General features: G+C 41.2%; 1 protein-coding gene across 2 annotated transcripts in view; it reads right to left on the bottom strand.

The window, feature by feature from the left end:
* Positions 1–7306: 7306 nt before the first annotated feature.
* oscp1b (organic solute carrier partner 1b) overlaps positions 7307–25010 on the bottom strand; it is a 37103-nt gene continuing 19399 nt past the window's right edge. For both annotated transcript variants that reach the window (XM_060922182.1, XM_060922183.1), the window contains 3 exons: positions 16577–16716; positions 16372–16435; positions 7307–12211 (listed from right to left, as the gene is read on the bottom strand). In XM_060922182.1, coding sequence (XP_060778165.1) covers positions 12092–12211; positions 16372–16435; positions 16577–16716 — 324 coding nt within the window. In that variant the 3' untranslated portion in view covers positions 7307–12091. The remainder of the gene's footprint in view (positions 12212–16371; positions 16436–16576; positions 16717–25010) is intronic.

The following is a 25010-nucleotide window of genomic DNA, read 5'->3' as shown; positions in this document are numbered from 1 at the left end:
AACATCAATAGCCTACTGCGCGCATTATTTGAAGGGCATACGACGAGCCTTGCGCTCCGCGAACTCGTCCACGATGCTCTGTATGTCACCGATTCAGTGAGCTTTTAAGCGGTAGTCTCACGACCCGGATAGTAAACAATAAACATGGAGGACATGGAGTCGTTAGTGTTGCTGGTCTTGGTGCTGTGGCTTGTTGTCACCGACAACACCAACAGATACTGGCAAGAGTGTATAGACGAGGCGAGGCGCATAAGGCTTCAGAAATTCTCGTAATTCGTAATTATTCTCCTTCCGGGTTTGCGGTGTTTACAGATCCCAGCGCGCTCGCGGGGCGTGTGTGGGCATGTGAGGACACTCCTCCTCACCAATCAGTGCACAGGGGAGTGTCTGCTCATGCCCCCAACCTCACTCGGCACGGCTTGGCTCGCTTCAGCCCCACTCCAAAACGGTGCGAGTTTTAGGGGCTAAGCAGGGCTGAAACAAGCTGAGTCGTGCTGGTTTTTGGTAGTCGAAACGCGAGCCGTGTCGGGCTGAAGCGAGCTGAAAAAGGGTAGTGGAAAAGGGCCATAAATGTCTGGTTTTTGGTGCAATATCTACATAGGTGTACAGAGGCCCATTTCCAGCAACTATCACTCCAGTGTTCTAATGGTACAATGTGTTTGCTTATTGCCTTAGAAGGCTAATGGATGATTAGAAAACCCTTGTACAATCATGTTAGCACAGCTGAAAACAGTTTAGCTCTTTAGAGAAGCTATAAAACTGACCTTCCTTTGAGCAGATTGAGTTTCTGGAGCATCACATTTGTGGGGTCAATTAAGTGCTCAAAATGGCCAGAAAAATGTCTTGACTATATTTTCTATTCATTTTACAATTTATGGTGTTAAATAAAAGTGTGACTTTTCATGGAAAACACAAAATTGTCTGGGTGACCCCAAACTTTTGAACGGTAGTGTATATAGTAGAGCAGGGGTTTTCAAAGTGTGGGAGAGTCAGCCCCCCCTCGGAGAGCAAGTAAACAACAGCGCCCCCCCTCACAATTTTTGTTGTTGCTATACTTAATGTTCCATTCGTATTTAAAAAAAAATGGTTGTTGTACACATTTTTATTTTTTTATTTTTCACATTTTAAACATCTCTGCTTTTTAAAACATCTTGTTTTACACATTTTAAACATCTCATAGCATCGTTAGCTAGCACCTCTTGGCAGACAACACACTGTGGCAGTGGAGCATCTTCAGATCCAGTCCATGAAAATCCAAACTTTAAATAATCGTGGTCATACTTCCTTATTTTTTCAGTCCCCCAGGATTTCGTGGGCCTTTTTTGTGATTGTTGCGGGCTAAAATGTCTGATGTTGCGGGGGTTTTCCAAAAAATTGCGATGAAAGTTGCGGTGTTTTTTAAGTTTTTGTTGCGATTACATTGCGGGAGGAAGTGAAAGTTGCGAGAAATTGTTGCGATTTTCTCTTTTTGTGATTAAAATTGAGTGATATGTTAAATATTAAGTTATTACTGAAAAACTATTGATTAAAAAAAAAACAAAGACACTGAGAAATGGTCCTATAAAAAACTTTACCAATATAAAAGATTACCAGGACTACAAAAATGCAGAAAAATAGGCTTTACTTATCCAAATGCACCTGTTGGTTCAAAAGTTAAAGTGCATAGAACCTCACAGCACAACATGAAGTTACCTTAAAATATAATATAAATGCCTCAGCTTTTATGTAAGAAAAAAAACTATTAATACTAGTACTATGTGCAGGCAGTCTCTCCTGAAGACTAAATTAAACAATAATTATAAACTAATAAAATAAATGGCTCAGGCTTCATAGAAGAAAAAAAAAACAATTTGAACAGAATCTCACAGTATGATGCTGAAGCTGCCTAAACAATGGAAAATAAAAGACCATTTTGGCAAAAATGTTGGCATCCATTAATTTCTTGTATTAAGTAAAAAAAAAATAAAGTGCGCACAGTCCTTCACTGTAAACATAACACACTTTCAGTAACAGAATTTAAGCCGATATAAACACTGACATCATGCAATGTTGCCAGATACTGCTGACGTTTTCCAGTCCAAAATATGTTCAAAACCCGCCAAAAAGCACTTGAAACCGCCCAATCTGGCAACACTGCACGCATGCTGCTTCTCTTGAACGTATACACGGAAGTAAGGCGGAAGGTAGTTTGTCGACGTCACCTCAAGACGACGCCAATGATTGGTCAAATTTGCGGGAAAGTTGCGGTGATTGGATATAATTGCAAGACCGCCCTGAATTCGCAGGGATTGGTTGAATTTGCGTTGAAGTTGCAAATCGCAACATCCTGGAGGTTCTGTTTTTTTGCTTGGCCCAGACTCTGTCTCCTCACTCACTGTAGCTTTAGGTACTAAAAATCGATCCATTTTGTCTCTGGTAAAGGCTAGCTGAAGTTCGCTAAATGTCCGCAATAGTAATTTATTCTGGTTTATTTTTCCTCACGTTGCGCCCCCCCTTAAGAACTCTGGCGCCCCCCCAGGGGGGGCGCGCCCCACACTTTGAAAAGCCCTGTAGTAGAATATATATACAATACACCTCAAAGTCAGAGGCCATGGTTCTCGACCGGAAAAGGGTGGCTTGCCCTCTCCAGGTTGGTGGAGAAGTCCTGCCTCAAGTGGAGGAGTTTAAGTATCTCAGGATCTTGTTCACGAGTGAGGGAAGGATAGAGTGCGAGATCGACAGGCGGATCGGTGCGGCCTCCACAGTGATGCGGTCGCTTTACCGGTCCATCATGGTGAAGAAGGAGCTGAGCCAAAAGGCGAAGATCTATGTTCCGACTCTCACCTATGGTCATGAGCTTTGGGTAATACTGGAAAAAACAAGATCGCGGCGGATACAAGCGCCGAAATGAGTTTCCTTCGCAGGGTGGCCGGGTGCTCCCTTAGAGATAGGGTGAGAAGCACAGTCACTCGGGAGGAGCTCAGAGTAGAGCCGCTGCTCCTCCACATAAAGAGGAATCAGCTGAGGTGGCTCGGGCATCTCTTTCGGATGCCTCCTGGACGCCTCCCTGGGGAGCTGTTCCAGGCATGTCCCCCCGGGAGGAGGCCCCGGGGAAGACCCAGGCCACGCTGGAGGGACTATATCTCTCGGCTGGCCTGGGAACGCCTCAGTGTTCTTCCCGAGGAGCTGGCTGAGGTGTCTGGGGAAAGGGAAGTTTGGGCTTCCATGCTCAGACTGCTGCCTCCTTGACCCGGTCCCGGATAAGTGGAAGAAGACGAGACGAGATATAGTAGAGTCACAAAATACTAACAGAGGACATAATAGCAATCATAGGTAATTTATCAGGTGTAAGATTGTTCATATTGTGAAGCTTTTAAAATCAGGACAGTTTGCAGTTACTGCAGTAAGCACAAGTGACTGATGACCCCTACTAGCCCAGACTAGTGGTTCTTAAAGTGGGGCTTCCCAGGAATTCCTGTAGCATAGCCATTTTTTAAAAAAAAACATAACTTTATTACAACCCCAATTCCAAAAAAAGTTGGGACAAAGTACAAATTGTAAATAAAAACGGAATGCAATAATTTACAAATCTCAAAAACTGATATTGTATTCACAATAGAACATAGACAACATATCAAATGTCGAAAGTGAGACATTTTGAAATTCCATGCCAAATATCGGCTCATTTGAAAATTTCATGACAGCAACACATCTCAAAAAAGTTGGGACAGGGGCAATAAGAGGCTGGAAAAGTTAAAGGTACAAAAAAGGAACAGCTGGAGGACCAAACTGCAACTCATTAGGTCAATTGGCAATAGGTCATTAACATGACTGGGTATAAAAAGAGCATCTTGGAGTGGCAGCGGCTCTCAGAAGTAAAGATGGGAAGAGGATCACCAATCCCCCTAATTCTGCGCCGACAAATAGTGGAGCAATATCAGAAAGGAGTTCGACAGTGTAAAATTGCAAAGAGTTTGAACATATCATCTACAGTGCATAATATCATCAAAAAATTCAGAGAATCTGTTAGAATCTCTGTGCAGAAGGGTCAAGGCCGGAAAACCATACTGGGTGCCCATGGTCTTCGGGCCCTTAGACGGCACTGTATCACATACAGGCATGCTTCTGTATTGGAGATCACAAAATGGGCTCAGGAATATTTCCAGAGAACATCATCTGTGAACACAATTCACCGTGCCATCCGCCGTTGCCAGCTAAAACTCTATAGTTCAAAGAAGAAGCCGTATCTAAACATGATCCAGAAGCGCAGACATCTTCTCTGGGCCAAGGCTCATTTAAAATGGACTGTGGCAAAGTGGAAAACTGTTCTGTGGTCAGAGGAATCAAAATTTGAAGTTCTTTATGGAAATCAGGGACACCGTGTCATTCGGACTAAAGAGGAGAAGGACGACCCAAGTTGTTATCAGCGCTCAGGTCAGAAGCCTGCATCTCTGATGGTATGGGGTTGCATTAGTGCGTGTGGCATGGGCAGCTTACACATCTGGAAAGACACCATCAATGCTGAAAGGTATATCCAGGTTCTAGAGCAACATATGCTCCCATCCAGATGACGTCTCTTTCAGGGAAGACCTTGCATTTTCCAACATGACAATGCCAAACCACATACTGCATCAATTACAGCATTATGGCTGTGTAGAAGAAGGGTCCAAGTACTGAACTGGCCAGCCTGCAGTCCAGATCTTTCACCCATAGAAAACATTTGGCGCATCATAAAACAGAAGATATGACAAAAAAGACCTAAGACAGTTGAGCAACTAGAATCCTACATTAGACAAGAATGGGTTAGCATTCCTATCCCTAAACTTGAGCAACCTGTCTCCTCAGTCCCCAGATGTTTACAGACTGTTGTAAAGAGAAAAGGGGATGTCTTACAGTGGTAAACATGGCCTTGTCCCAACTTTTTTGAGATGTGGTGTTGTCATGAAATTTAAAATCACCTAATTTTTCTCTTTAAATGATGCATTTTCTCAGTTTAAACATTTGATATGTCATCTATGTTCTATTCTGAATAAAATATGGAATTTTGAAACTTCCACATCGTTGCATTCCGTTTTTATTTACAATTTGTACTTTGTCCCAACTTTTTTGGAATCGGGGTTGTACCATAGTTCCAAAGAAAGGTTTTTGTCCCAAGATGCTCAAGAAAATACAAATAAAAATGAAAAAGTAATAATGAATTGGCTTGGTAAGAAAATATAATATAAACATCACATCACACACATCACATTATCTCTAGCCGCTTTATCCTTCTACAGGGTCGCAGGCAAGCTGGAGCCTATCCCAGCTGACTACGGGCGAAAGGCGGGGTACACCCTGGACAAGTCGCCAGGTCATCACAGGGCTGACACATAGACACAGACAACCATTCACACTCACATTCACACCTACGGTCAATTTTAGAGTCACCAGTTAACCTAACCTGCATGTCTTTGGACTGTGGGGGAAACCGGAGCACCCGGAGGAAACCCACGCGGACACGGGGAGAACATGCAAACTCCACACAGAAAGGCCCTCGCCGGCCCCGGGGCTCGAACCCAGGACCTTCTTGCTGTGAGGCGACAGCGCTAACCACTACACCACCGTGCCGCCCTAATATAAACATATGATGAGTAATAAAATATAATAGAAATACTGTTTACCTGTAAGGGTAACACTATGGTGCAGTCGTTATCACTGTTGCCTCACAGCAAGAAGGTTCCGGGTTTGAACCTTGCAGCTCACTGGATCTGTTCTATGTGGAGTTTGCATGTTCTCCCCGTGCGTGCGTGGGTTTCCTCTGGGTGCTTCAGTTTCTTCACACAGTCTAAAGACATGCAGATTAGGCCAACTGGATACTCAAAATTGCTCATAGGTCAGAATGTGAGTGTAGAAAGATGTTTGTCTCTGTTAGCCCTGCTAAAGACTGATGAGCCACCCAGTGTGTAGAGCACCTCTTGCCTGAAGTCACCTGGGATTGGCTCCAGGTTCCCCCACGACCCTGATGGATAAGTGATGAAGATAATGGATGGATGTTTACATGTGCAAAAGTTACTAACGTAACAGTCAACAGCATTTAGGTTTTCAAAAATTCTTACCTGCAGAAAAAGGAGAAGTTTGTCTGATTGCCACCAAAAAAAAAATCACTTGTGGCATTCTGTTTTGCCCTTTGGTGGTCTGATTCTCTTGCAGAAAGTACTGAGAATTGCGTTATGGAACATGTGAGAAGTGCTGTCTGTGATGCTGAAGAGTTTTTGCAGCATCCTCTTCTCAGCCACTTCCTCTAGCAAGTCTGGCTACACACCCAACATGGATCCACCCTTCCTTGTTCATCCTTTTGGTGTCAGCTACTCTGACCTTACTGCTCCAGCACACCAGTGCATAGATCACCACCCACCATTATCGAAATTCTCATCTCATCTTATTATCTGTAGCCGCTTTATCCTGTTCTACAGGGTCGCAGGCAAGCTGGAGCCTATCCCAGCTGACTACGGGCGAAAGGCGGGGTACACCCTGGACAAGTCGCCAGGTCATCACAGGGCTCACACATAGACACAGACAACCATTCACACCTACGGTCAATTTAGAGTCACCAGTTAACCTAACCTGCATGTCTTTGGACTGTGGGGGAAACCGGAGCACCCGGAGGAAACCCACGCGGACACGGGGAGAACATGCAAACTCCGCACAGGAAGGCCCTCGCCGGCCACGGGGCTCGAACCCGGACCTTCTTGCTGTGAGGCGACAGCGCTAACCACTACACCACCGTGCTGCCCATTATCAAAATTATCGTATTTATTATTGAATTCTTTGTCTATCTAGACAAAACAATGCAGCAAGTTATCCAAAGCAAAAAGAATGCTTTGGTTATACTATGAAAGCTTGCCCTAGTAGTAGAAGCACAGGGTCCCCCACAATCAGTAGTTTTCAGTAGTCTTGCACTTACAGGTTGTGTGTGGCAGTAAATTACAAACAAATATTCACATTAAACTAAACCAAAACAGAGAAGACAGGAATGTGCCGCTTACTCGAATGTAAAATTGTACACACACTGCCACAGGATATTATTTCTGAAAAAGAACTGGTGATATGATCTACACATATTTCTTTCATGGTGCACACAAAATGTCATGAATTTAAAAATAGCTTACCACCACTAGTGTTAACATGAAGCCAAACAGCACGTTTTATATTGGTAGGAAGTACATACACACTTTTGGTTCCATAATTTTTATTTGTCAATTATGTATGAATGAACATTATGAATGAATGAATGAACGAATGAATGAATTAATTAATTAATATACACAACAGAAAATCAAAGGAGCCTTGTTAAGCAGTACTAAATAAATGTATAATAATGTGTATACACAATAAACTGTGCGTTTATTATAGACATATTTAGAAGAGCATTACATGCAGTCTTTACATATGTAGAAATTTACACATCTCCTTCAAGATGGTATAAAAATAAATAAAAAATAAAGTATATGTAGAGATATATAAAAATACATCCATTTGTAAACTCAAATCTCTGAAAATTACATGATTTTCACTGAACACTGAAGTCAGGTACAGGAGTTTTACAACACTCCAGTGAATTTCATGGAAATGGACGATCCATTTTTCTGATCTAAAGGTTGTGTGTGTGTGTGTGTGTGTGTGTGTGTGTGTGTGTGTGTGTGTGAGATCAAAGTGTGAAAAGGCAGGACCACAGAATAAAACAAGTGGAGGCCTTTCAATTTATTAGCTTTTATTTTCCAGATAAATCGCTCCGATAGTTAACTGATTTTGTGTATACACTGTCAGAAATAGGGGTACAGTAGGAGTCCATTTCTGTCCCCCAAGGTATAAACTACACTAATGTACCCTGTCGGGCTCATTATTGGACCTCAAGGTAACTGTGTATACCTTTTTAGGGCCAAAAAGGTACATTATGTTCCCAAGCAGTATATAAAGGGTACAAATAAGTACCTTAGAAGGTAGGGTACTGCCCCAGTGACAAGCTGTCGTACCCCTAAAGGTACAGTAATGTACCTTATTTTCTGAGTGTGTATAAATTGAATGATTGTATCATTCAGATTTAATCATTCAGATTTTAATTTGGGGTACACCTGTACTTATTTCATTTAGGGTTCACAAGCTGCCAAGCATTCAGTCAATGATTAACATCATCTACATGTATGCAAGCACACATGTGCTCAAACAGCACAAATATGCACGCTTTACTCTGTTCTCTGATTTTATTCTGTTCTCCGATTGTGCAACAGATATAGAGTACCAGTCAAAAGTTTGGACACACCTTCGAATTCAATGTTTTTTTCTTTAAGCTCCTCATTGTCTTAAAGTAATGATGAACTGCCATTTGTCTTAGTTGAGTGGTTCTTGACATAATATGGATTACCACAGTTGTCAATTAGGGCGATTTACTGTGTTTTTATTATTTACTATTTATTGTTTGATTGGCTCAAACTCATTAAGAAGGCAAGAAATTCAATGAATTAACTTTACCCATGATATTTTGTTAAATTTAGAAATTCTACTAAACTGAGTTCATTTGAATTAGTTCTATCAGTTTCTAAAGAAAATAGCACTAATTAACTTTTGACGAGGCACTTGTTAATTGAAAAGCATTCCAGGTGACATATTTCCAGTAAGTGTTTTACTGGGAAATATGCCACTCGTATTTTTCATACAAACTACATCCGGGATATTGAGTAACATATTGAAATAATATTGGCTGTCATTGAGCAGTATATCAGAAAAATTCTATTCAGCTAGCATGATATTGAATGAGTTGAAGACGAGTCAGCCAATATTATTATTCTTACTTATTATACACACACATTCCTTTCGGGTGTTCAACGTGTCTTTCTCTTTCAAAATTCTCTCAAAATCTTCTATATTTAAACGACGCAAACCTGGCAGCCATGTTTGTATACAAATTGTCCCAGTCGCTCACTAGCATGGAAGTTTTACATCTCTGACGCGTGATGTCATGTTGGCTTGACAATCATGCAATGTCGTAAACCACACTGAATGCTCATTCTCCATTGGGTAGAGTGACATAATACATGTAGGATAAGCGATATGCTAACAATATTGCATGCTATCAAACCAAATGAATGAAACCCGTTAGAAGGGACGAGAATACATATTTTTATTCCATCAAAAAGAGTTTTCCATATGTATAATTCCCTATATTTCACTCCGATGACGTCACTCCCAGTGTTTTCCCACTGACTGGACACCGTTCTCAACATGGTCAACCAGTTCAAAGTTAAAATTCTTTTGATTAACTTGCATCATATTTTTTTTGTGGATGTGTCAGTATAATATAAAGAACATTACATGGTGGTGCAAAGATATGAAGTTTATCTGCTTCTGTTGGAAAATATTTCACACAACCATGTAATAGCCTCCCTCTCGCTTACTCTGTGTGTATAAAATAAAAATTCACTAGATACTAGACTATCAGCTCATATACCATTCGAGAAAAACAAAATGGAATGTGTTGCTGAATCAACCAAAGATGAAATAAAAACTCTACTCGAAAACAACCTCCCCCCCAAAAAAACAGCAACAAAATATGAAATGAAAGTAAGTATTTGATAGCAAGAACCTCTTTTATTTTTCAAGAATTATTATAGCATTTTTCACAAATTACTACTGTCATTTCACCGGTTTGTTAACATTCTAAATGGAAATGATTTTGTGGCAGCACAGTGGTGTAGTGGTTAGCACTGTCACCTCACAGCAAGAAGACTCTGGGTTCGAGCCCAGCGGCTGATGGGGGCCTTTCTGTGCGGAGTTTGCATGTTCTCCCCGTGTCTGTGTGGGTTTCCCACACAGTTCAAAGACATGCGGTTAGGTTAACATGGGGCGGCCTTAGGCTGAAGTGCCCTTGAGCGAGGCACCTAACCCCCAACTGCTCCCCAGACGCTGTTAGCATGGCTGCCCACTGCTCTGGGTATGTATGTGTGCTCATTGCTCATGTGTGTGTGCGCATGTTCACTGCTTCAGATGGGTTAAATGCAGAGAGGAATTTCACAAGTGTACGTGTGATGAATAAAGTCCTTTTTCTTCTTTGTTGGATGTTTTGTATAAAGTTTTTATTTATTGAATTTGCAAAATAAAAATAAAAAAAAAGCTCCGTTTCTCAAAATCCAGTGAATGTGGATATAATAAAACAATTATTCCATTCAATCTCATAGTACGTGACTTATAGCCGACGAGGCAATATGCGCCTCGTTGGCTATCAGCTCATATACAACTCGATTTTGTGAAATAATTGTTTTTATATAACTGCATAATTTCATACACGTTCCATATGTTATTTCATAGTTCATAGTTTTGTTCTACAATGTAGAAAATAGTCAAAATACAGAAAAACCTCTGAATGAGTAGGTGTATCCAAAATTTTGATTGATACTATAAATATCAGATGCCAATATGGAGACTTGACATAGAGTTACACTCTTTAGTTTTGACAAGGTTCACTGCATTTCTATCAAGTTGTTGGACTGGACATCAATGTTTAATTACTAAATGAAGTACACAGTCACCACAAAAACAGATGAGATTGTATAAGCATTACATCCCATGCTGCCTTCCTATGCTACTCTAAGGCCAAGTTTACATTAGACCGTATCTGTCTCGTTTTCTTCGCGGATGCACTGTCCGTTTACATTAAAACGCCTGGAAACGCCGGGAAACGGGAATCCGCCAGGGTCCACGTATTCAATCCAGATCGTGTCTGGTCTGGTGCTGTGTAAACATTGAGATACGCGGATACGCTGTGCTGAGCTCTAGCTGGCGTCGTCATTGGACAACGTCACTGTGACATCCACCTTCCTGATTTGCTGGCGTTGGTCATGTGACGCGACTGCTGAAAAACGGCGCGGACTTCCGCCTTGTATCACCTTTCATTAAAGAGTATAGAAGTATGAAAATACTGCAAATACTGATGCAAATACTGCCCATTGTGTAGTTATGATTGTCTTTAGGCTTGCCATCCTTCCACTTGCAAGTGGTAAGTGACGCACATGCCCGACATGCACTGAGATCACACACACAGCGGCTCAGTCCCAAATCACTGCTCGTGCGCTATACTCGCGCGCTCTGTGAGCTGCGCAGGGCCGGAGTGCGCACCCTCCAGAGGGCACTCGCTGTTCAGGGCGGAGTGATTTGGAGCGCAGGATGCCTGCGGAGCAGAGCGTATCCGTGTATTGGCGTTGCTATGTGCACGCGAATCATGTATTGGCGTTGCTGTGTGCACACTAATCGTTTTAAAAATGTTAATCTGATGATCTGATGATACGGTCTAATGTAAACCCCACCTAAGTAAAACACATCACATCACAATGCACAACTATCATCACAATACAAGAGGTTATGATAGGTGTGGGATTGAAACTCAAAGAACTGTAGTGTACATGAGTATTAAAGCTTCTATGAGGGGATGCTATGGAAACAGTCCAAATTGGTAAAACACAGCAACACAAAATGCAAATCTTAATTAAAATGATCTCAGTATTATTTTGGTCAAGGTAACTTCAGTTCACAGAGGACCTCCACAGGACATTTCTTTATTAAAAAAAAAACAAAACGTGTTTTTGTTTTTTTTTCTAGTTTGCTTATTTAAAGCCAGTACCTGGCAAGGCTTTGTATGGTGCAATCAACAGTCATTCTACGGTTAATGTTAGCTGTAAGGTTTTATATAATATGAAAGTTTCTGTTAGCTCTGGTGCTATATTATTGGTATGATGTTGTCATAGAGTCCACTGTAACTACATTCTTATTTTAAAAGTTGACAAAACCTTGCCTGTATTGTAATTTATATTTTCATGTACTCAAATGTCCATAAATAGCACATGTTGAAATAACCAAGGTTTAAAATTTAAATTAAATTATGACTTCACCTATCAAACAAAGACTCCATAACATTAGCTGCACCCAAACAAGATGGATGGTGTATGACAATCACTGACTTTACCAGGACAAACACATATCACCTTGGAGTTCTTGATGTTCTGGGTGTTGGCTGTTCACTCAGCTCTCAGCGTGAGACACTGAAGAACACCATTACAGAAGTTGAAAGCATATTTACTACACATCAGAGGCCATCCATCATGGCCAAAAGGTCATCACCTTTGCTGCTAGAACTTGGAACTGACTCTTCTGCCTCAGTGAACTCCCCCATGATCTTTGCCAATTCTGCACTGGCCTTACTGTCCTGAAAAACATTGAAGATGACCAATGAGGTCATGAAGAATGTTATCCTATATCATTGTGTTTTATCTAAGCCAGTCTGCTAAATGTATAATCCTACATGCCAGGACCATTTGCAGTCAGTGACTTCTCTGTACTTTGGTTTGCAATATAAAGAATAAAATACTTTGGGGCATGTTGTTACAGGAAAATAATCAAAGATGGTGTTGTGTATTGCAGCCCTATGCGAAACAGACAGCATGTCCAAAGGTGTTTTATTCCTCTTATACCCCAACAATTGGCCAACAATACCTTTAAACCATAAAATCTTTAATTTATTAATGTACAAAACATTGCACTTCTAACCATTTATAGTTATGTTTAGTTAGTTCCTTTAAAAACCCCAATTCCAAAAAGTTGGGACACTGTGTAAAACATAAATAAAAACAGAAATGTGATCATTTGCAAATCATGGAAACCCCATATTTCATTGAAAACATGTTTACCACTGTGTTGCATCACCTCACACTCTCTCTAAATATTTTGGAACTGAGGTGAACAATTACTATAGTTTTGAAAGAGAAATGTTGTTCCATTCTTGCCTGACATACAATTTCAGTTGCTCAACAGTTCAATGTCTCCTTTGTCGTATTTTGTGCTTCATAATGCACCAAATGTTTTAAATGGGAGACAGGTCTGGACTCCAGGCAGACCAGTTTAGCACCTGGACTCTTTTACTACAGAGTCATGCAGTTTTGATATGTGCAGAAAGTGGTTTGGCATTGTCTTGCTGAAAGAAGAAAGGCCTTCCCTGAAAAAGATTTTGTCTGGATGGCAGCATATTGCTCTGAAATGTGTATCCATCATTCAGCATTAATGATGCCTTCCCAGATGTACAAGCTACCCATGTCATGTGCACTAATGCATCCTTACACGATCACAGATGCCGGCTTTTGAACTGTGCACTGATGATAAGCTGGATGGTCCCTCTCCTCATTAGCCTGGAGGACGTGGTGTCCATGATTTCTAAACAAGAATTTCTACTTTTGATTTGTCAGACTTTGGGACAATTTTCCACTTTGCTTCAGTCCATCGTACAAGAGCTTGGGCCCAGAGAAGGTGGCAGTGTTACTGCATACTGTTTATATCTGGCTTTAACTTGCATTTGTGGATGCAGTAATGAGCTGTTTTCAAAGACAATGGTTTTCTGAAGTGTTCCTCAGCCTATACAGGGATTTCCACTATGGACACATCTGCTTTTAATGCAATGTCGCCTGAGGGCCTGAAGATCACAGGCATCCAATGTCAGTTTTCAGCCTTGTCTCTTGCATACAGAGATTTCTCCAGATTCTTTGAATCTTTTAACGATATTTACCATAGATGATGTGATCCCCAAATATTTTGCAATTGTACACTGAAGAACGTTATTCTTAAATTGTTGCACTGTTTGCCCACACAGTCTTTCACAGAGCGGTGAACCCCTCCTCATCTTTACTTCTGAGAGACTCAGAGGCTGTCCACACGGCAACAGATTCAGGTGAATCTGATAAAATTGTTTATCGTTTCGGCCTGGCGTCCACACGGCACCGGCGTTTTGGGTGCCCCAAAACGATATTTTTTGAGAACGGGTTCCAGAGTGGAAAAATCTGGCAACGGCACCGTTGCGAAGTCGTCTGGATGAGTAGAACGGATTTGTTTACGATGACGTCACAACCACATGACTAGAACAAGCAGCACTCTCGCTGTTTTGTATGAACCACTGCATTGCATTCACTTTTGTATACAGCTTTTCTTTTAAATAAACAAGTAACTGAACCATTTCTTGAATTTCTTTTTTTATTGGATAAGACTGCTTTTCAAAATGTTCACACACAATATAAAAAGTTATAGAAATTATATAAAAATGCTTTTCAAAATGTTCACACACAATAAGAAAATTAAGTTATATAAAACTATGCACACTAATAAAACTAATTTGTACACACAGAAGGCACGATTTCCTTGCGTAGTCGCAGCCATCTTCTTCTTGTTGTTGTGTGTTTGTTCCTGCGAGTGCTTCACGCCGGGTAGAAGAAGGGGTTTATGCGCATGCGTCCTACTTCTTCTATTGTTCTGGTGTCTCCGATGGGACCGTCTTACAGCGCACGTAGAGGTGTGGCATGTGTATTGCATCATTTTCAGCAAGCGTTGCGTTGCCATATGTACCTGATATTTTACTGATCCTTTGCCCATGTGGACGCGATATTTTTTTTAATAAAATCTCGTTGCCGTTGTCGTGTGGATGTAGCCTCAGCCTCTCTGGGAGGCTCTTTTTATACCCAATCATGGTATTAACCTGTTGCCAATTAACCAAATTAAGTTGTTTTTTTTTTAGCATTATATAACTTTTTCAGTCTTTTGTTGCCCCGTCCCAACTTTTCTGAAACATGTTGCTGACATCAAATTCAAAATGAGCATATATTTTTCAAAAAACAATAAAAATTTCTCAGTTTCAACATTTGATATGATGTCTTTGTACTATTTTCAATGAAATACAGGGTTTCAATGATTTGCAAATCTTTACATTCTGTTTTTATTTGTTTTACACAGTGTCCCAACTTTTGGAATTGGGGCTATACTATTTATTATATAGCAGCTAGACACCGTCATTCCCTCACTAGCCTCTCTTTTTTTTCTCTCCCTCTTGAAATTAGTAAAACCAATAAAACCCCAGGCAACTTGTTATGTTCCAGAAATACAGGAAAGCAGAGAGCCAAGAAGACTGTCCCTTGGCAGGACACTCAAATTTTTTTAAAATTAATTTATTTATTTATTTTAACAGGGACTTCTTCCATCAATGATAAATAAATGTCTCCTAACAGAAAACTTTCTTTACCATATTAAAGTTTATATGTTTCTTTGTTTATATTATATAAATAATTAAAACTGTTATTCCATGAAATCAAGTCATATATGAGCCGATAGCCGATGAGGCACAGAGCGCCATGGTGGCTATAAGCCATGTATGACGAGTTTGAGTGGAATAACTTTTATTCTATCCACATTCACTGGATTTTGAGAAACAGAGCATTTTTTTTCTGCAAATTTGATAAATAAAAACTATGCAAAACGTCTGACAAAATCATTCCCACTTAGAATACAAATAAACCGGTGAAATGACAGTAGCATTTTGAGAAAAATGCTACAATAATTCTTCTCATCTCATCTCATTATCTCTAGCCGCTTTATCCTTCTACAGGGTTGCAGGCAAGCTGGAACCTATCCCAGTTGACTACGGGCGAAAGGCGGGGTACACCCTGGACAAGTCGCCAGGTCATCACAGGGCTGACACATAGACACAGACAACCATTCACACCTACGGTCAATTTAGAGTCACCAGTTAACCTAACCTGCATGTCTTTGGACTGTGGGGGAAACCGGAGCACCCAGAGGAAACCCACATGGACACGGGGAGAACATGCAAACTCCGCACAGAAAGGCCCTCGCCGGCCACGGGGCTCGAACCCGGACCTTCTTGCTGTGAGGCGACAGCGCTAACCACTACACCACCGTGCCGCCCACAATAATTCTTGAAAAGTAAAAAAAAAAAGATACATTCTTACCATCAAATACTTTAATTCCATATTTTGTTACTTTTTTTGGGGGGGTTGTTTTTGAGTAGAGTTTTTATTTCATCCTCCATTGGTTCAGAAATACGGTCGGCCATTTTCTTCTTTCAGGTTTTTTTGGTGGTTGGCAAACCAACTTAAAGGTGCATTACTGCCACCAACTGGGCTGGAGTGTGGAAGTGGCGATATGGGGGGGGGGACTATAATCTTTTCGCTATTTATGTTTTTTTTAAATACTTGATAAGGTGATATATCTGACTTGATGCACTCTGCCATCTTGTTTTACTCTACTCACAGTACATGAGCTGATATCCTAGTAGTAGAGTAGCCAATCAGAGTGCGCAATTGCTCATATCCAGTGAATGTGTGTGCATATAGAATTCTGTAGACATCTGCCAATTTATTACTGTAGAAAATTAATATAAACCTAAACCTGTGATCTGAATTATAGCACTATTGTCAGACCTTCTGACCAATCAGATTCAAGAATGTAACAGTAATGTGGCATAAGGATTAGTATATTTCGACACTAAAAGTCAAGGTAGAAAACTGCAATTCTAGAAAACTTCCTTCTTACCTTGGTTGCTTGGATATTTATAACTCCATAAGAGAGCTCTACTGGTCTCGATATCAAAGCTTCCCTGTGGGAGAAAATTACCATTTCAGTCATTCAACCATTGAACCATTGCTGTTCCAGTGAAATATAAACTAGGGCACCGAGTCAACCTGTGTACAACATTGTAGTCTGAAGCATTGAGAGGATCATTAAAATAACCACTCACTCTTCCTCCTCATCTGTAGCAAAGAGGTTGACACGGAAACCAGAGTCAGTATTGCTTGATTTTGGAACCTCCAAACCTCCCATCAGTTTAGCAAGTAGATTCAGCTCTTCTTTTGCCAGTGGGTTTGGTATTGTGTTGGCCTTAATAAACATAGGTTTAATGCACAATAAATGCAAAACTATTTACTCTATTTATTAAAGGTAGCTTACTGCTCAGTTATTTAGATTATTAGGGATTTGTTTGTATACAAGTATACAGCAGTGGTGCTTGAAAGTTTGTGAACCCTTTAGAATTTTCTATATTTCTGCATAAATATGACCCAAAACATCATCAGGTTTGCACACAAGTCCTAAAAGTAGATAAAGAGAACCCAGTTAAACAAATGAGACAAAAATATTATACTTGGTCATTTATTTATTGAGGAAAATGATCCAATATTACATGTCTGTGATTGGCAAAAGTATGTGAACCTCTACAATTAGCAGTTAATTTGAAGGTGAAATTAAAGTCAGGTGTTTTCAATCAATGGGATGACAATCAGGTGTGAGTGGGCACCCTGTTTTATTTAAAGAACAGGGATCTATCAAAGTCTGATCTTCACAACACATGTTTGTGGAAGTGTATCATGGCACAAACAAAGGAGATTTCTGAGGACCTCAGATAAAGCGTTGTTGATGCTCATCAGCCTGGAAAAGGTTACAAAACCATCTCAAAAGAGTTTGAACGCCACCAATCCACAGTCAGACAGACTGTGTACAAATGGAGGAAATTCAAGACCATTGTTACCCTCCCCAGGAGTGGTCGACCAACAAAGATTACTCCAAGAGCAAGGCGTGTAATAGTCAGCGAGGTCACAAATGACCCCAGGGTAACTTCTAAGCAACTGAAGGCCTCTCTCACATTGGCTAATGTTAATGTTCATGAGTCCATCATCAGGAGAACACTGAACAACAAATGGTGTACATGGCAGGGTTGCAAGGAGGAAGCCACTGCTCTCCAAAAAGAACATTGCTGCTCGTCTGCAGTTTGCTAAAGATCACATGGACAAGCCAGAAGGCTATTGGAAAAATGTTTTGTGGATGGATGAGACCAAAATAGAACTTTCCAGTTTAAATGAGAAGCGTTATGTTTGGAGAAAGGAAAACACTGCATTCCAGCATAAGAACCTTATCCCAGCTGTGAAACATGGTGGTGGCAGTATCATGGTTTGGACCTGTTTTGTTGCATCTGGGCCAGGGCGGATTGCCATCATTGATGGAACAATGAATTCTGAATTATACCAGCGAATTCTAAAGGAAAAATGTCAGGACATCTGTCCACAAACTGAATCTTAAGAGAAGGTGGGTCATGCAGCAAGACAACGACCCTAAGCACACAAGTCATTCTACCAAAGAATGGTTAAAGAAGAATAAAGTTAATGTTTTGGAATGGCCAAGTCAAAGTCCTGACATTAATCCACTCAAAATGTTGTGGAAGGACCTGAAGCGAGCAGTTCATGTGAGGAAACCAACCAACATCCCAGAGTTTAAGCTGTTCTGTACGGAGGAACGGGCTAAAATTCCTCCAAGCCGGTGTGCAGGACTGATCAACAGTTACCAGAAAAATATAATAATAATAATAATAATAATAATAATAATAATAATAATTAAAGCCGCAAGCGGCCTCGACGGGCCCTCGCGCCAGCGGCCAAGGGGGGCGGGGGCATGCGTCCCTGCGAAAAACCTTCCACAGCTTCTGCGGCAAGAGACATTACTCCCACAATGGCGACAAAGCACAGAATTGGACACATGGCAACAATAGGGTCTCGCACTTCGTGCGTTGTCGACCATGGCAAGCGCCTCAATAAGGGTCTTGAAAAGAGTTTGCTTGCCAAGATTGACAAATCAGAAGCTGCAATATCATTTTTGCCATAATCAGCACCCCCAGGGGCGAAAGTGCACAAAATTTGGCGTATATGTCAGGTGAGCTATGAAGTGTTTGCGTATGAAGTTTGATGACAATTGAGTAAATAGAAGATGAGATATAGATTTTTGAAGAATAAATTTTTTGGTTTTTCCCATGTCAGTAGGTGGCGCTATGCTGTACATGAGTGATTATGAGTTGGAAAAATAAGTGTCTACAACAGCAACGTACAATCACAAGGTAGTGGTGTGAAGGAAAAGCATTATGGAATTATTTACCAAAAACCCGTTATGGAGCAATTGCGTGGGCCAAAAACAGCGCCCCCCATGGAGCAAAATTCCCAAAATGTGGTATACATGACATGGGAGGTAGTAAGAGGGTGGCCGTGAAGTTTGACCGAATTTGAGGAAAGATTGGATTTTTTGCCCAAAAATAGCGCCCCCAGTGGCGAAACATCACAGAAATTGGGTCACATGTCAGAAGCCCAATGAGTGATTTGCGTGTGAAGTATGAGCAGTGTTGAGCAATTAGAAGATTTGTTATGAATTTTTAAGCATGTAAAATTCTGCATTGAGAAATGATTGACGTATAACTTCTGAACGGTTGACGCTACGTGAAACGTATTTAGCAACTTTTGTCAGCCATGACTGTAGATGATGTGTATCAATTTTGGTGACGTTCCTATGAACGGTCTAGGAGGAGTTGCGCCGTCTTCGTGGCCATGCATTTCGCACAAAAGTGAAATTACCTCACTTCCTGTAGGGCGTGGCTAATGCATTGGCATTACATTTTTGTCCGGCTTGGTGAGATACATATGCGTACCAAAGGGCATGCCACTACTACAAACTACATGGCAACCAGGCACCTTAATGCGAGAGGCAAAAATCACAACACGTTAGGGGGCGCTATAGAGGCCCTGAGGCCCGCCTGGATCTGGGCTTCTGGTTCTCAGTAGCGGTGGCAGTCTAAGAAAAAGGAGCCAAATTTCGAGCGTTGTCGACCATGGCATGAGCCCCAATAAGGGTCTTGTAAAGAGTTTGCTTGCCAAGGTTGACAAATCAGAAGCTGCAATATCATTTCTGCCATAACCAGCACCCCCAGGGGCGAAAGTGCACAAAATTTGGCGTATATGTCAGGTGAGCTATGAAGAGTTTGCGTATGAAGTGTGATGAAAATTGAGTAAATAGAAGATGAGATATAGATTTTTGAAGAATAAATTTTTTGGTTTTTCCCATGTCAGTAGGTGGCGCTATGCTGTACATGAGCGATTATGAGTTGGAAAAATAAGTGTCTACAACAGCAACGTACTATCACAAGGTAGTGGTGTGAAGGAAAAGCATTATGGAATTATTAACCAAAAACCCATTTTGGAGAAATTGCGTCGGCCAAAAACAGCGCCCCCCATGGACGAAAATTCCCAAAATATGGTATACATGACATGGGAGGTAGTAAGAGGGTGGCCGTGAAGTTTGACCAAATTTGAGGAAAGATTGGATTTTTTGACCAAAAATAGCGCCCCCAGTGGCGAAATATCACAGAAATTGGGTAACATGTCAGAAGCCCAATGAGTGATTAGCCTGTGAAGTATGAGCAGTGTTGAGCAATTAGAAGATTTGTTATGAATTTTTTAGCATGTAAAATTTTGCATCGAAAATTGATTGACGTATAACTTCTGAACGGTTTATCCTACGTGAAACGTATTTAGTAACTTTTGTCAGCCATGTCTGTAGATGATGTGTAGCAATTTTGGTGACATTCCTATGAACGGTCTAGGAGGAGTTGCGCCGTCTTCGTGGCCATGCATTTCGCACAAAAGTGAAATTACCTCACTTCCTGTTGGGCGTGGCTAATGCATTGGCATTACATTTAAGTCCGGCTTAGTGAGATACATATGCGTACCAAATGGCATGCCAGAACTACAAACTATATGGCAACCAGGCACCTTAATGCGGGAGGCCAAAATCACAATGACTTAGGGGGCGCTATAGAGGCCCTGAGCCCCGGCCAAGTTTGGGCTTTTGGTTCTGAGTAGCGGTGGCAATTCTCGGAAGTGGTGCCAAATTTCTTGCGTTTTCGCCCATGGCAAGCGCCCCGAAAATGGCCCAACAGCGGAGAAAAATAAAGAAGAAGAAGAAGAAGAAGAAGAAGAAGACGGAAGAAGAAGAATTAAAGCCGCAAGCGGCCTCGACGGGCCCTCGCGCCAGCGGCCAAGGGGGGCGGGGGCATGCGTCCCCGCGAAATAACTTCCACAGCTTCTTCGGCAAGAGACATTACTCCCACAATGGCGACAAAGCATAGAATTGGACACATGGTAACAATAGGGTCTCGCACTGTACGGTGCTCGGGGGGCGCTATAGAGGCCCTGAGGCCCGCCTGGATCTGGGCTTCTGGTTCTCAGTAGCGGTGGCAGTCTAAGAAAAAGGAGCCAAATTTCGTGCGTTGTCGACCATGGCAAGCGCCCCAATAAGGGTCTTGTAAAGAGTTTGCTTGCCAAGTTTGACAAATCAGAAGCTGCAATATCATTTTTGCCATAACGAGCACCCCCAGGGGCGAAAGAGCACAAAATTTGGCGTATATGTCAGGTGAGCCATGAAGAGTTTGCGTATGAAGCTTGATGACAATTGAGTAAATAGAAGATGAGATATAGATTTTTGAAGAATACATTTTTTGGTTTTTCCCATGTCAGTAGGTGGCGCTATGCTGTACATGAGCGATTATGAGTTGGAAAAATAAGTGTCTACAACAGCAACGTACTATCACAAGGTAGTGGTGTGAAGGAAAAGCATTATGGAATTATTTACCAAAAACCCGTTTTGGAGCAATTGCGTCGGCCAAAAACAGTGCCCCCCATGGACGAAAATTCCCAAAATGTGGTATACATGACATGGGAGGTAGTAAGAGGGTGGCCGTGAAGTTTGACCAAATTTGAGGAAAGATTGGATTTTTTGCCCAAAAATAGTGCCCCCAGTGGCGAAAGTGCACAAAATTTGGCGTATATGTCAGGTGAGCTATGAAGAGTTTGCGTATGAAGTTTGATGACAATTGAGTAAATAGAAGATGAGATATAGATTTTTGAAGAATAAATTTTTTGGTTTTTCCCATGTCAGTAGGTGGCGCTATGCTGTACATGAGCGATTATGAGTTGGAAAAATAAGTGTCTACAACAGCAACGTACAATCACAAGGTAGTGGCGTGAAGGAAAAGCATTATGGAATTATTTACCAAAAACCCGTTTTGGAGCAATTGCGTGGGCCAAAAACAGGGCCCCCCATGGACGAAAATTCCCAAAATGTGGTATACATGACATGGGAGGTAGTAAGAGGGTGGCCGTGAAGTTTGACCAAATTTGAGGAAAGATTGGATTTTTTGCCCAAAAATAGCGCCCCCAGTGGCGAAACATCACAGAAATTGGGTCACATGTCAGAAGCCCAATGAGTGATTTGCGTGTGAAGTATGAGCAGTGTTGAGCAATTAGAAGATTTGTTATGAATTTTTAAGCAGGTAAAATTCTGCATTGAAAAATGATTGACGTATAACTTCTGAACGGTTTACCCAACGTGAAACGTATTTAGCAACTTTTGTCAGCCATGTCTGTAGATGATGTGTATCAATTTTGGTGACGTTCCTATGAACGGTCTAGGAGGAGTTGCGCCGTCTTCGTGGCCATGCATTTCGCACAAAAGTGAAATCACCTCACTTCCTGTAGGGCGTGGCTAATGCATTGGCATTACAGTTTTGTCCGGCTTGGTGAGATACATATGCGTACCAAAGGGCATGCCACTACTACAAACTACATGGCAACCAGGCACCTTAATGCGAGAGGCAAAAATCACAACACGTTAGGGGGCGCTAAAGAGGCCCTGAGGCCCGCCTGGATCTGGGCTTCTGGTTCTCAGTAGCGGTGGCAGTCTAAGAGAAAGGAGCCAAATTTCGAGCGTTGTCGACCATGGCAAGCGCCCCAATAAGGGTCTTGTAAAGAGTTTGCTTGCCAAGGTTGACAAATCAGAAGCTGCAATATCATTTCTGCCATAACCAGCACCCCCAGGGGCGAAAGTGCACGAAATTTGGCGTATATGTCAGGTGAGCTACGAAGAGTTTGCGTATGAAGTGTGATGAAAATTGAGTAAATAGAAGATGAGATATAGATTTTTGAAGAATAAATTTTTTGGTTTTTCCCATGTCAGTAGGTGGCGCTATGCTGTGCATGAGCGATTATGAGTTGGAAAAATAAGTGTCTACAACAGCAACGTACTATCACAAGGTAGTGGTGTGAAGGAAAAGCATTATGGAATTATTAACCAAAAACCCATTTTGGAGAAACTGCGTCGGCCAAAAACAGCGCCCCCCATGGACGAAAATTCCCAAAATGTGGTATACATGACATGGGAGGTAGTAAGAGGGTGGCCGTGAAGTTTGACCAAATTTGAGGAAAGATTGGATTTTTTGCCCAAAAATAGCGCCCCCAGTGGCGAAATATCACAGAAATTGGGTAACATGTCAGAAGCCCAATGAGTGATTAGTGTGTGAAGTATGAGCAGTTTTGAGCAATTAGAAGATTTGTTATGAATTTTTTAGCATGTAAAATTTTGAAGTGAAAATTGATTGATGTATAACTTCTGAACGGTTTATCCTACGTGAAACGTATTTAGTAACTTTTGTCAGCCATGTCTGCAGATGATGTGTATCAATTTTGGTGACAGTCCTATGAACGGTCTAGGAGGAGTTGCGCCGTCTTCGTGGCCATGCATTTCGCACAAAAGTGAAATTACCTCACTTCCTGTTGGGCGTGGCTAATGCATTGGCATTACATTTTTGTCCGGCTTAGTGAGATACATATGCGTACCAAGTGGGATGCCAGTACTTCAAACTATATGGCAACCAGGCACCTTAATGCGGGAGGCCAAAATCACAACGACTTAGGGGGCGCTATAGAGGCCCTGAGCCCCGGCCAAGTTTGGGCTTTTGGTTCTGAGTAGCGGTGGCAATTCTCGGAAGTGGTGCCAAATTTCGTGCGTTTTCGCCCATGGCAAGCGCCCCGAAAATGGCCCAACAGCGGAGAAAAATAAAGAAGAAGAAGAAGAAGAAGAAGACGGAAGAATAATAATAGTGAACTCTTACAAGAACAATAGGGCCTTCGCCCATAGGGCTCGGGCCCTAATAATAGTGAACTCTTACAAGAACAATAGGGCCTTCGCCCATAGGGCTCGGGCCCTAATAACAACAACAACATTTTATTTATAGGTGCCTTCCAGGGCCCTGTACTACGAAGCGGGTTTTCTGGCTTACCAGGGTAACTTCGAGAGTAACTTGATCACGTGCAGCGTAACTTCCCGATTAACCCATACTACGAAAGTTGGCTATGTTCAAACCGAGGTATGCTGCCATGGCAACTTACGCTGCATCTCAAACCTGCTCGTCTCAGGTTATGTTCTTGGTTAACCCGAGGTTTCCGATTAACCACACCCTTTTTAAACACCACCTCTCCACCGACATTTCCTCTAGAGACAATGCCAGCGTACCTGGATGACCCGTGCGATATCGGAGCGCAGATTAGAGATGGGATTTATGGCTCTTTGATGGGATCCGCATCTTTGTGATCCGTTCTTTGAAAAGAGCCGTTCAAAAGACTGGCTCATTTGGCTCTTTTTAAATATTTATTCAGTTTTAAGAAGACAGCGTCTAAAGAAGCCAGATCCCTCTGCTTAGACAGTGACATCAATATTTTTGGACTTACCTTTTATATAAAGCAACCTCGACTTACATTATTGTAACCCCTAAACGCTCATAAATAACCATTAAAAAACAATGAGGGCTTCAATGAATGTCCATGCAGAACGGCTTTTCTGTAAAAAAAAAAAAAAAAAGAACCCACTCAAGAACATAGTTATCAAGAACGCAAGAATATTTTATAGAAAAACACTTGTTTTACAAAAATATTTAAGTCTGAGATACAAAATATATACAACTACAATAAATATAACACAAGAACTAGTTAGCACACAAGAACATTTTAATAGAAAAAAACAAACTTTCTAAATTAAAAATATTGAAATTGTAACAAAAATAGATACAACTAAACAGTCAGATAAATAGATAAAGTTATAACAAGAACACAAGATTATTTTAATAGGAAAAAACAAACTATTAATGCAAAAAATATATTATTATTAGAAAAATAGATACAACTAGACAAACAGATAAATAAATAAAATACACAAAAATAGAACAAACAAAATGACGATAGAATAAATTAAATGAACGTCCATGCAAAGTAGTTTTCCCACAATATTATCATTAATATCACACAACAACATTATAAACTGTATACAAAACAATTTGAACTATTAGGCAAACAGATAAAACTTGAATAAATAAAAGGCAAATGAATGCTTGCTTGCACGCGCACACACCCCATTATGAATGATGTTTTTATATTTCATTTTCACCTGTTGCCAGGTGCGTTTGGCACTGCTGTTGCCTCTGAAATGTTCACAGGACATACACCAACTTAGTCAAAGGGACTGAACAGTCA

Source organism: Neoarius graeffei, chromosome 5 (genome assembly GCF_027579695.1).
Source record: "Neoarius graeffei isolate fNeoGra1 chromosome 5, fNeoGra1.pri, whole genome shotgun sequence".
NCBI lineage: Eukaryota > Metazoa > Chordata > Actinopteri > Siluriformes > Ariidae > Neoarius > Neoarius graeffei.
The sequence above is the reverse complement of the archived record's forward strand: the minus strand, read 5'-3'. Positions and strand labels throughout refer to the sequence as shown.